The sequence below is a fragment of the Peromyscus californicus genome, unplaced genomic scaffold (assembly GCF_007827085.1).
Source record: "Peromyscus californicus insignis strain IS unplaced genomic scaffold, ASM782708v3 Scaffold_13__1_contigs__length_99412109, whole genome shotgun sequence".
NCBI classification, from domain to species: Eukaryota; Metazoa; Chordata; class Mammalia; order Rodentia; family Cricetidae; genus Peromyscus; species Peromyscus californicus.
Window position 1 is genome coordinate 1,014,336 of NW_026294424.1, and position 11,912 is coordinate 1,026,247.

At 48.6% G+C, this 11,912-nt stretch overlaps 1 protein-coding gene across 1 annotated transcript; it reads right to left on the minus strand.

Annotated features, from left to right (window-relative positions):
• Positions 1–411: 411 nt before the first annotated feature.
• On the minus strand, positions 412–4,198 carry Cytl1 (cytokine like 1). Its single transcript, XM_052735854.1, has 4 exons — positions 4,038–4,198; positions 2,682–2,726; positions 2,371–2,499; positions 412–913 (listed from the first exon to the last, which is right to left on the minus strand). Exons 1-4 carry the CDS (start codon positions 4,194–4,196, stop codon positions 830–832), a joined length of 417 nt encoding a protein of 138 aa, XP_052591814.1. The 5' UTR covers positions 4,197–4,198; the 3' UTR covers positions 412–829.
• Positions 4,199–11,912: the final 7,714 nt, after the last annotated feature.

Genomic DNA, 11,912 nt, shown 5'->3' on the forward strand with positions numbered 1-11,912 from the left:
AACAAGTCAAATCCCTCAGCCCACCGTTAGTCTCCTTCGATGTCCATGCCAGATGTGTGAGACCTGAGCCTTGTGACTGGGCAGGGTACCTCCCTGTGGGTCCAGTGTAATATGTTCCCAATGGTTACACCCAAAGGGACACAATTCTCCTAACCTCCTTGGCAGAGCTGTTTACTCAGGTGGGGTGAAACAGACTCAGACATGGGCTTGATGGAGAGGAACCAACAGTTGCGTCATGGGAATAGCAGGTGCTCTGAGGGAAAGTGGGGAAAAAACCCCTCTGTGGCCACCATGTGGCAACACAACAGCACCTATGCTTCTCACAGTAGAGGTTTATTTGGTGTTCATAACCCTTCAGTGAAAGGGTGGCTCCTTCACACTACGTAAAAGCCTTGTAAATGCATTGCAAAAGCAGTAAAAATGCTTTAAACTGAGAGAAGGGAAGGAAAGCTTGTGTGGGAAGGAAGCATAGAGTTGAAGCCTCTTCGGGTGTCAGAAGAGACCAGAAAGAATGGTCCCATTATTTCATTAAAGCAGTCACAAAGACACGGGTTTTTGCTGCACTCAAGCTGCTTGTTCCTCTAAGAGAAGCCAGTGTGCACTTTACTGTTTGTGCCTCTTATACCTCAGTGAGACACTTAGAAGCTGACTTCCAACCTGTGTACAAAGCATGCTCGGCCGGACGTTCCTAACTGTTATTCCAGAAGGTAGAGAGGCATGTGGCAGGTCTAGCGGCTGCACTAAAGGGAGGCCTGGGGTGCTGTGCTGTGCTGTGAACAGCTGACCCAGCTTCAGGTCTCTGGGTCAGTCTTCTGGTCCACCTGCTTTCTTAGCTGTGCTGGTCTGGAGCAGTCGTGGTCTCGGGGATCGGGTATTCCAAAGCATGGCAGTCATCCGAGAGGAACACCAAGTCCTGGAAAAGACGAGCAAGCAGTGAGCTGGTGTGCTGCTGTGGGTGTCTCTGAAGCCCTCGAGCAGTCCTAGGGCTCCTGTCACCCTCCAAGACCACCCGAGCATTGCTGGTGTGTAGAAATACACCCTGTCCCCAAGGAGAGCTCATGTCTTCTTTCTTCACCTTCTCATTGGAATTTGCTCAGGCTTTGGTTGACCAGATGGACAGATGGCTGAGTGGTGGGCAGAATGAATGGATGCAGCTATTGCAGAAAAGCGCTAGCTCCCACTTCCAGCTACTTCGGCGGTGCACACCACACACCAGAAGGCACTCTGCTAATTTCAACTTCCTTTCCCCATGGAAAACCAAGGGAGTTCAGGAACGAAGAGGGACTGTCAGAGGAGAAACTGCCAGCAAGCTAAGGATTCTGGAGGGGAGGGCCTTACTCTGGCCAGGCTGGTGCCTCCATGTGTACATACACGTGCCTCCCACGTACTCTGCCCACACACTCACACCCATACACACAAGGGGAAGACAGAGGAGATAGCTCGGTAGGTAAAACCATTTTCTGCACAAGCATGATGATCCGTGTTCAAATCCCCAGCACCCATGTAAGAGGCTGTGTATCATTGTGCACATGTAATATCAGTACTGTGGGGAGCAAAGAGGAAGAATATTTGGGGCCTACTGTCTGCCAGACTAGCTCAAGGAAATAGGTAGAGAGTGACAGAGCAAGAGGATGATGTCTCCTCCTGGCCTCCGCTTTTGTGCATACACCACAGTCCATTCTCTCTCTCTCTCTCTCTCTCTCTCTCTCTCTCTCTCTCTCTCTCTCTCCCTCTCCCTCTCCCTCTCTCTCTCTCTCTCTCTCTCTCTCTCTCTCTCTCTCTCTCTCTCTCTCTCTCTGACACACACACACCAGTATCTTTTTAAGGATCTTGGAATTTAGGATTATACATTTAGTCACCTTGCTAGGTATCTTAGGGAGAGACAGTATAGCAGTCACACTGTAAGGGTGTCATTATTAGGACCTTTCCCCCGATGTCACCAGACGGCCACTAAGTCCCCAGCTGACTCCTGAGCTGTGAAGAAGTGTCAGGGAAGGTGAAGATGAGGACACGTTACAGAACCATCCAGGGCAGGCTGGATCTGTGGGATCACAGTGCTAGCTTTCTGTTCCCTTCCTCCCCAGCCCCTCTGGTGACACTCCCACCCAGACCCTCCTCCTTCAGAAAGCATCCTGTGACTCCCTCTGGCTCTTGCACTCTGCCTCGAGTGTCCATGGAATAGCCTAGAAGTGAGTTGTCTGTATGGACTCCAAGTGCATCCGTGGGAGGCGAGGGGCCCCATTCTGAGTCCCGCTCCCTTAACAAGGGTGTCTACTGTTGTAGAAAGCCTTTTTGGAGCGCAAGTCCCTCCCCCAGCCCTCCTCCCTGCGATGCCCATAGGAGAAAAGGACTTCCGAGTGCCTCACATACCCGTCTGCAGAAGGAGTTCATGATGGTATACAGCTTCCGCACTCTGTCCTTCAGAGTGTCCACTTCGGCCACTTTCCAGCACTGAGGGGAGGCCACGAAGTCCCGCAGCTTGGCCAGCACACAGTAATTCTGAGAGTGGGGACAAGAGAGAGCTTTAGGAGAAGTAGGAGCCAGAGGCCCAGAGATTGAGCTCATGAGTCCTCCCACATAGCATAAGACCTCTCCTCACCCTGGCTGCCCCCTCAGACAGCAACAGAGGCAGTTCACACCCACTCCGCCCCACCCCGCCCCACCAGGCACCACTCTCTTACATGGATATCCAGGTAGAGCCGGGGCAAGTACCTCACACATGAATCCTGCAGGAAGGAAGCAAGTGGATGGGGCAGCTGGTCACAGTCTGTTCCCTGCTGACTGTCCCCATTAATATTATATATTTATATAAGAGCTGTAAGCTATAGCACAGACACAACAAAATATGTAAGACATAACATAGCACCATTAAGAGGTGTGTGTGTTTGTGTGTCTGTGTGTGCGCGCGCAGGACCAAGGGCCTGCATATTTAGTGCCCTCCCCTCTGTGAACCTCCGTGTGACCTGGGCTGCTGTTTCCCTTCTCTGTGACTCAGTTCCCCAGCTATGAAATAGAAGAGGGGGTGTTTTGTCTTCCACTTGGTCCCACTCTGCAGTTCTGCTCTTGCCACCTAGCATCAGATGTCCCTAAGCTCAGTGCTCTGTTTCAAGGCAAGGGACTCAGGCACAACTGTCTAAAGAAGTGCTGCACAAATGAACGTAAGTTTATCAGATGGAGTTGTTAATATGCAGCTTGCAAAGCCCCTGGTGCTATGTAACACATATTTCACCATGGGTAACTGCCGGGAGAGCGAATGCCGGCCTCCAAGTGTTATAGCAGCAGCTGCCTCTAGGTGGCAGGATCGCAAACACTTTTTTCCCTCCGTCCTTTATGTGCTTTCTTACTGTTCTATGGTTTCTTTTACCATGAGACAGTAATGCATGTAATTTAACTTTTGAAAAGAAAGTACAGCGTGTTAAGATAATGTGAACCCTAATACCTGAGGAATGGTGGGTTCTGTTTGAAATGTGTGCAGGCAGCCGAGTAACACTTTTGAAGTTTACCCAGGCTCTCAGGGAGTCGGATGTGTTTTGCTTCTGTTAGAGATAAGCAGGCAAAGGACCTTGACTTTCCTTCTCTTGAAGCACTCCTCAGGGGACCCCCCGGAGTTCCTGAGGTCTTCCTCTGAGGATAGGGCTAACAGCCTTAACACTTGTCCTGTGCCCCTATGGTCAATCCTTCCAGACTCACTGCACCCAGGAGGATGCTATTATCCCCCTTCTTTACAGAGAAAGGAGCTCAGACAAGGGCTGAGTAATTGTCCCACGGTCCCTCAGCAGATAAGAAGTGTGTCACCCCTTGGCATACATTGCTGGTCATTAGGCTAATGACAGAAACAAAGATGCTTAATTCATTAGTTCTATGTAACCCTCAACTTCTAGTCTCTGTAGGGAGCTGGTTTCTTTTTTTAAAAATTTTATCTTATTTTTTATCTATCTATCTATCTATCTATCTATCTATCTATCTATCTATCTATCTATCATCTATCTATCATTTATCTGTCTTCTCAAGGCAAGGGAGGCAAGTGAGGAACTTACCTCAGGTTCTGAAGCCTGCAGGCTCTGAAAGTCAGCCATGATCTCACGGCTCAGGGTCAGCATCCGGGAGTAGCAGGTGGGGGGCGCAGGCTGTACTGCCAGAGGCCAGACCACCACCGTCAGCAGCGGCAGCAACAGAGGCAGTGTCCAGGGTGCCATTGTGCCTGCTGCCTACCCCTGGGCCAGCTGCCCCTTTAAAAAGCGGCTGGGGGGGATATCCAGGGCTCAGGCTCCCCTCCTTTTCCTGTGGAGCCCCTGCCAGGGCCAGGCATCCAGGGAGGGTGGGACCAAGGATCTGACACGCCCATAGGGTGTCTGGGACACTGGATTCTTTCAGAAGGAAGCTGTATTAAGGGGAGGGGGGAATTTCAGGTTTGGGGAACTGGAGGCACCTAGAAGGGAAACAGGCACTCATTTTCTACCAGAAATTTCTCTCATGGCAGAAAGAGCAGTTGAGAGGGTCAGAGGGGAATAGGGAGAGATGGGAGAAAGGGAGATTGGATCAGAGGCCAGGAAGGGGCAGTCTTGCCCAGTGTCAAGAACTGCGGCGGCGGCGGGGGTAGGGGTTGGGGGGTGGGGGTGGGGGACGACTGTTTCCTAAGACTGGCTGATCTCCCAGGGCAAAATTTGGAGTAGAGGAGGACTAGGGTGCCCCTGATCCTTCCAGTCTGCTGAGCAGGACAATGTGTAGGGCTGGGATCAGGCAGACATACAGCAATCACTAAGCAGGATGGAGACTGTTGGATGCAGCTCTGGGTCTAGAGAGCAGGCTTCCTTGGGTACCTCATCCAGGGAGCAGCCACTAAGCAGGATGGAGACTGTTGGATGCAGCTCTAGTCCTGGAGGAGAGGCTTCCTCTGCACCTCTTGACTGTGTGACTATCCCTGAGCCCCCACTATGGGCCCCAGAAGACAGGAAAAGAAAAGCCTCCATCTTTTTAGGGCTGAAGCAGCTCTGAAGGGGAAAACACTTAGATGCTGAAGTACAGAATGCCTTCATCCTCTTTCTGGCTCCATCCTTGGATCAATGTCTGCTTTACTCTCCCGCCGAGTGCAATCTTTTGACAAGTGTCCGCAGCTCAGGTCACGGTGACAAATAGTCAGGATGGCTGCACAGGCCAGGCTGAGCTTATGCCAGGCACGTTGCCACATCAGGAGTCACCAAGACTTCTGAGCTAATGTTACGGCCTCCGCTAAAGTCTGACCTTGCCACAGGAAACAGTCCCAAAGAGTGAGGCTCACAGAACCCTGCGTGTTGCTTAGATGTCAACACACATCAGGGTGACTGCAGCAGCATCTGCGACGCTTCACAGCACAGCAGCATAGTGTGTGGGTCACTCTTTTCCCCAGACAAGAAAACAGAGGGTCCTGGGGAGTATGACACTGGGTAGTGGCGCCAGGACTCTAGACCCATGTCTGGACCTGCCTGGCACCAAAGCCTGCCGCTTCCAGGGGCCTGGCTGAGCTGCCCATTTGATGACCTCAGCGACAGAAACAGAGCATGGTGTCCCAGATGCAGACGGCACTGAGGTAGCCGCAGGGATGAGTACCTGGCTCTGTTTGTGGGAGAATCCCCTCCCCCCAGACCTGGCGCCTGTTCCCTGTCTGTAAACAGGTGGCTTCAGCCTGGGCAATGTCTGCCATCCCTGCCAGTCCCCACACTTTGTTTATCTATTTTCCAGTGTTCAGAACCCTGGGTAGGGATCAGAAGTTGCCCCTTCCTGTTTTGTAGACAGCAATGTGTTCCCCAGAATCCTTCAGGGAGTTGACCTTGGACCTGGGGAAAGCAGCACTCAATGGGCAGAACGGTGTGGGGTTCTGGGGGCAGATCACCAAATGGCGCCTTTCCGATGGATGTAGTCTGCACACTCTGGCCTTAGCGGTGCAGGGACTGTGTGGCTCCTGGCAAATGCATCACCTGACCAGGGACTGCAGGTCTGTTTGAGATGCCCCAGGACTTCAGGATGTGTCAACACTGACCTCAAATCCAGGACACAGGGAAAACCAAACCGAGGTTCCAAACAAGTCCCCTGCAGCATTTTGACACCGCGTCTCTGGGAAGCACAGTCCTGTGTGTGTTTGAGCTGAGACAAATGCGTCACTGGGGGAGCCTGATCCTGTTCCTCTAGGCTACCATGTGGGGCTGTGAGCAGAGCTTCTTTCATGATTCAGATGAGCTCCAAGCCCTGGGATGGCTTCTAGGCCTGCCACTCAGAGTTCACACATCCTGTTTATGGACCAAATGAGTGGCAGGCCGGTCTCTTGGTGGACACTGGTCCTGGATAAGACCTGGTTGATGGTGGAGCCCTGAGAATCACCATTCAGTGGTAGACAGGGTACTCAGCCAGGCCCGTAGGGACCCCATGTGAGATTTCGTAAAATAACATGTGGGCAGACAGAAAGTGCCCCCCCCCCCGCCCCAATTGAAGAAGTATCCCATACCACTTCCTGGGAAGACAGCAGAGAAGGGACGCCTTTGTGGAGCTCAAGGACTATCTGGGTGCATATGAGGTATTCTATTCCTTCTGTGGTTACAGGGACAGCCTGTGTCCTGAGCATGAGATGTTTTCTGTGTCCCCAAGGACTGTTCCTCCTCCAGGATGAAGACCCATCTTGTGTGTGTGAGTGTGTGTATATGTTTGTGTATATGAAGGCTAGAAGTCAACATCAGGGGTCTTTTCCAGTCGCTCTCTGCTTTTTGAGACAAGGCCTCTCATTGACCTGGGACTCACCAATTCAGCTAGCCTGGCTGGCCACTGAGCTCCAGGGACCACCCTGTCTCTGCTTTCCCAGCACTGGGATTACAGGCATGTGCTATTGCACACTTCATTTTTCTATGTGGATGTGGGGAACCTCATGCTTGCACGGGGACTTTACTGACGGAACCATCTCCCCAGCCCTGGAGGGCTGACGTTTTCATATTTATGTCCAAAGTGCTTTAGGACCACTCTTGCTATGTAAACATCAGAGCACAAGTATGTTAAGAAACTCACTGTATACACACACACACACACACACACACACACACACACACACACACACACAGATATATATATCTGCAACCACTTTCCCTTTACCCCTTACTCCTGCCCAGATGTCCTGGAGGCATCTGGTTTTGGGGAACTGGCCAAAGGCACACACGTGTGCATCCTACTCAAATGTCCCACCACAACCCCTCCAAACCCTGTCTCCTTATTCATGACTCCTTTAACACAATAGGCTGCTGCAAAAATAAAGCACCCCGGGGTCTTTTTTGTATGTTTCCCAAGATATCTCTCATCCCCAACAGTGTCTTAGACGAGGTCCAGACCTTTCTGTAGCATAGAGAATGAGGCAGAGTGACAGAGCCTGAGGCTGTCGAGGTGGGTACTGTACTCGTTACCTTCTCAAGCGATTCTTCCTGGTTATGCCAGGCACAATGCCTTCCAGAGTCTATCACGGGCCCTGCTGGAGGAAACTGAACCAGAGAGACTCTGCTGCCCTCAGGGAGGGCAGTCAACATATTGAGCAAGGGGTGTAACAGCAGAAACATTGTGCTTTGGAGCTCCAAACTCAGCCCACTGGTCAGCCTTGGAGCACCTCCATTCCATTTGACACTTGAGAAATGTAGAAGGCATGGAGGGGTGTGTGTGTGTGTGTGTGTGTGTGTGTGTGTGTGTGTGTGTGTGTGTGTGTGTTGATTTGAACGTGTAAACTACGTTTGAACACTTGTTCCCAGCAGGTAGCACTGTTTAAGTGGATGTGGAGTCTTTAGGAGAGTGGTTCTCAACATGTGGGTTGTGACCCCTTTTGGCGTCTAATGGCCCTTTCACAAGTGTTGCATATCAGATATCCTGCACATCAGATATTTACATTACAATTCATAACAGTAGAAAATTACAGTTATAAAGTAGCAATAAGAATAATTTTATGGTTGGGGGTCACCACAACGTGAAGAACTGTGTTAAATGGTCATAGCTTTAGAAGGGTTGAGAACCACTGCTTTAGGAGGCGGGGCCTAGCTGCCGGAAATCTACACTGGCGGCAGGTTCTTGTCCTCTCCTTCCTTCCTGGGTGGTTTGCTCTGTGAAGTGCTCTGCCCCAGGCTTCTGCTGCCTGGCTGAGCGGCTCTTTTCGCTGTACCTGTCCTGCTATGGTGTGTGGACGGAGGCACTTCAGAACCAGGAGCTACAGTCAGCTTTCCTCTCTGAGGCTGTGTCTGTCAGGGATTTGGCTGCCACGATGAGAAAAGTCAGTAGTGTTGAGTGGAGGCCTAGAAGTCGTCATGTGTTGTGAAATATTTCTTTACACCATGTGAAGATGTATTGCTGTGACTGGTTTAATAAAAAGCTGAATGGCCAATAGCTAGACAGGAGGTATAGGCAGGACTTCTAGCAGAGAGAAAACTCTGGGAAGAAGGAAGACAGAGTTGCCAGCCAGACTCAAGGAAGCAGGATGGGTAGTATGGAGATGAGGTAATGCCACGTGGCAGAATGAAGATTCATATAAATGGGTTAATTTAAGTTATAAGAGCTAGTTGAGAACAAGCCTAAGCTAAGGCTGAGCTTTCATAATTAATAAGTCTCCACGTCTTTATTTGTGAGCTGGTGGTCCTGATGAGAAAGTACTGCTGTGTACGGCACCCAACATGGGTCGCCAGAGGTACCAATTATCTAAGTTATTCTATTATTAATAAAAACTTGGGAGTCAGATATGGGGTTAAAACCTAATTAATCAGAGAAGCAGCAGAAAAGTGACCAGTGACCCCCCCCTCCTTCCTTGATCCAAAAAGTCCTGTACATCTTTCTAAGCCCCTCCCCACTACTTCCTGTGTCTCTCTATATGTCCTTGGTCCTTCAAAACCTCCATGGCTAATTTTGGTCAGCTCCGCCTTCTGATTCAAGGTAAACTTTATTGTCACAGTGGAGTGGCAGTGCGAAGAATTCTCCTGCAACAATCATAGTGTTCATTATGTTCACAGAAAACTCTCCCAAGAGACACCTCCCTCAGCTTAACTCTGAATGCGTTCTGCAGTCCCCTCTAAGTGCCACACTGAACTAGAATTACGCTGCACACATGAAGAAGAGAGTTAAGTCATGAGAGCTGTGTCCTCAGAAGTGGACTAAGGCCCTTGTCTCATGCATAGGCTAATTAGAGTTTCCTGTCTACTGCCCTTTATACCCTGTTCATGGGCCCTCTGCTTCCATCATGGGGGACTCCAATCCAATAGAGGCCAGTGTCTTCTCTTGGATTCCTTGGCCTCTAGAATCAGGAACCAAATAAGACTGTGTTGTTTGTAAATGACCTAGATTTGGGTATTTCTTAAAGCTACAGAAAGCAGGTGATGGCAGTGTGTGTTCTTTGTCCATGACCTCGCGTTTTCAGGGCTTGGGTCCTTTTGAGCCATTTTGGAGGAAGAACATTTGTCTTTCCTCTTGTCTGTTCAGATGGGCATGCTGTAATGAGTGATGCTGGTGGCCAAGGAAACGTTCTTTCCTCAGCCCCGAGGGATTATGGGAAAGTCCTGAGAAGACCATAAGAAGCAGGAAGTCACTGTTTGCTCTGGCTCTGTGTAACTTGGCTGGAAAGCAGAACGGATGTTCCACATGTTCTCTGTGCTCCTGTCCTACAGTCATTATGAGGGATGGCCATGCCAACCTCAGTGCTTCTCTGTTGTCTCATCCCCAGTCAGTGATCATCATGGCCGGTGATGGAGGGGTCCAGGGCAGGAAACAGCACACTGTATCAAAGCCAGCACTGAGGGCCACCTCCAAAGCAAAGAGCTACTTCTGGGTCTTTCCACTTTTCCTGTAATTGAAGTCAGGAGCCAGTGATTAGTGGGTGGTTCCATTCTAATGGTTCCACCCTAATGGAGATGGTCAGCTGGTCCTGGAGTGGGGAACAGAAACTGCAGTCAGTCAGGACTCAGTTGACAGGGCTCTTGTTGACGACAGCATCCCTATGTTTGTGAGACATTTTGGAGCTATGACTGTGTCACTCTTGGCAAAGCCAAGTGGAAAGTTGACCCACCCAGTCCCAAGTGAAGGAATAAAGACAAACATTGGACTCTGCTGTGGGCAGAAATTAGGAAAACATCATCTTTTGGAAGAAAGAACTCCAAATGCTCCCAAACATGGGCTCAGGCTCTAAAGAGCAGTGGCCACAAGATGAGTGCTGCCAACGTTTCCCCCAGCGCTGTTTCGGCAGAGAGGATGAGGCAGAAGCCCTCTGAGAAGAGGTCTAGCTTAGCTCTGCAAAAGACCATGGACTCAGATGATACAGACTTCAGCTATGACCTCACTCCTGTCACTGTGAGACCATGGGTCTTGTCATCACTAAGCTTTCTCAGATGCAGGGAGTCACTATATTCAAACACGTGCAGACACTGTGAAGGTGAAACCACCTGGAAGCCACTGGATTGGTGATGACTCTCTTTGAGGACTCTCTGTGGGTACTGGCCAGCAGATATGTCCAGTCTTTCCTCTCCTGTATCTAGGTCAGGAGGGAGCACCCTTAGCCCCCTGAAGGTACTCAAAGCTTTGTAGGTTGTCCTGTGAGATGAGATGGTACAGGAGGTGATGGGTTTTCTTGCCAGTCATAAGCATCTGGAGCCTGTATGTGCTAGATACGCATATAGTGGAGAAGCACATGTATGCTTGATATATGTATTATAGATCTCTGTTGTCTATCATGTGCCTGCCTATTTATTTGTTTCTTACCACATCTCACAATAGCTAACATTTTATCATCTATCATCTTCCTATCTATCATTTATCATCTATCTACCTATCCATTTTCCATCTGCCTGTTTTCTTACCTAATATCTATTTATAGATCATCTATCTTTATTGCTGCCATGAAGACCAGCCTTCAGCAGCTCAGGGATTGAGAGAGAGCCATGAAGTCAGCAAACTAATTGCTTAACTTGACTTTTCTATCTGAGGGAGTAAAACTTGTTTCTCTGGGGCTGGCGAGGGGGGCAAAAACTTAATTTTCTGGGACCAGTGAAAAAGGGAAAACACACACACCTTTAGGGTCCCTCTGTCATCTTCTCTCTTCTGTATTTATTTTCTTACCTCTATCCAGATGTATCCCTTCTGTCTTTCTTGATGCCTTCCTTCTAACTAACTTTATTTTTTCCCTTACAGCTTCTATACCCCAGCAAAATCTTTCAAGCAGTATAAAAATTACGTGGTTACATTTTATTTTTAAGTGAATGAATACAAGTAAAAAAACAACATGTTTCTCATATTCCTTACATGATTAAACATTTTATGTATTACACATGAAAAACAAATTATCTCTAAGAACCTACAAACATTCATGTCCAAGCAACTTGGTATAGATTTACAGAATGTAAGTAAGCAATATATTTTTCTCAGCCAGTTATTTTGCTGGAAGGCTACACTTTGCAGTTAAAAAGAAAGGATCAATTACTTTATTATTTATCTCAAAAGGTAATCTTATAAAAAAAATCTTAAAAATTACAAGCCTAAACTTATATAGGTATATAAAACTAGTCAGGTCAACTTTAAATCTTCAGGGTACACACTCATTCATCAACAATTTTTTTTTTATATCAGGAAGTTGAGGGCAGAAATGGGTACAAGGAATTAATCATCACCCTTGATCACCAACCCATCCTAGCAAGAAAGGCACATCAGCTGATAATAACTGGACTGTCTTTGTTCTTATTTCTTGACCTCAATGAGTACCTCACTCAACTATGTGCCTTTCTAAATTTTAAATTGTTCCCCAAGATTTTCTACCTCAAAACCATTAACAAAAACATCTTAACCTGATCTTAAGCCACTATTTAAAGCTTTGTTTCAGCTATGATGCACATTGAAAACACATGAACACATCTGTCCCAACATTACGATTAAAAGAACTTGAG

What these genes read in the sequence shown, in the direction of transcription:
- Cytl1 (XM_052735854.1), bottom strand. Translation starts at nt 4,196, where the DNA reads ATGGCACCCTGGACACTGCCTCTGTTGCTGCCGCTGCTGACGGTGGTG. An exon ending in TGCAGGCTTCAGAACCTGAG is followed by an intron (nt 2,727 to 4,037) that starts GTAAGTTCCTCA and finishes TCCTTCCTGCAG; the next exon opens with GATTCATGTGTGAGGTACTT. An exon ending in GGCTCTACCTGGATATCCAT is followed by an intron (nt 2,500 to 2,681) that starts GTAAGAGAGTGG and finishes CCCCACTCTCAG; the next exon opens with AATTACTGTGTGCTGGCCAA.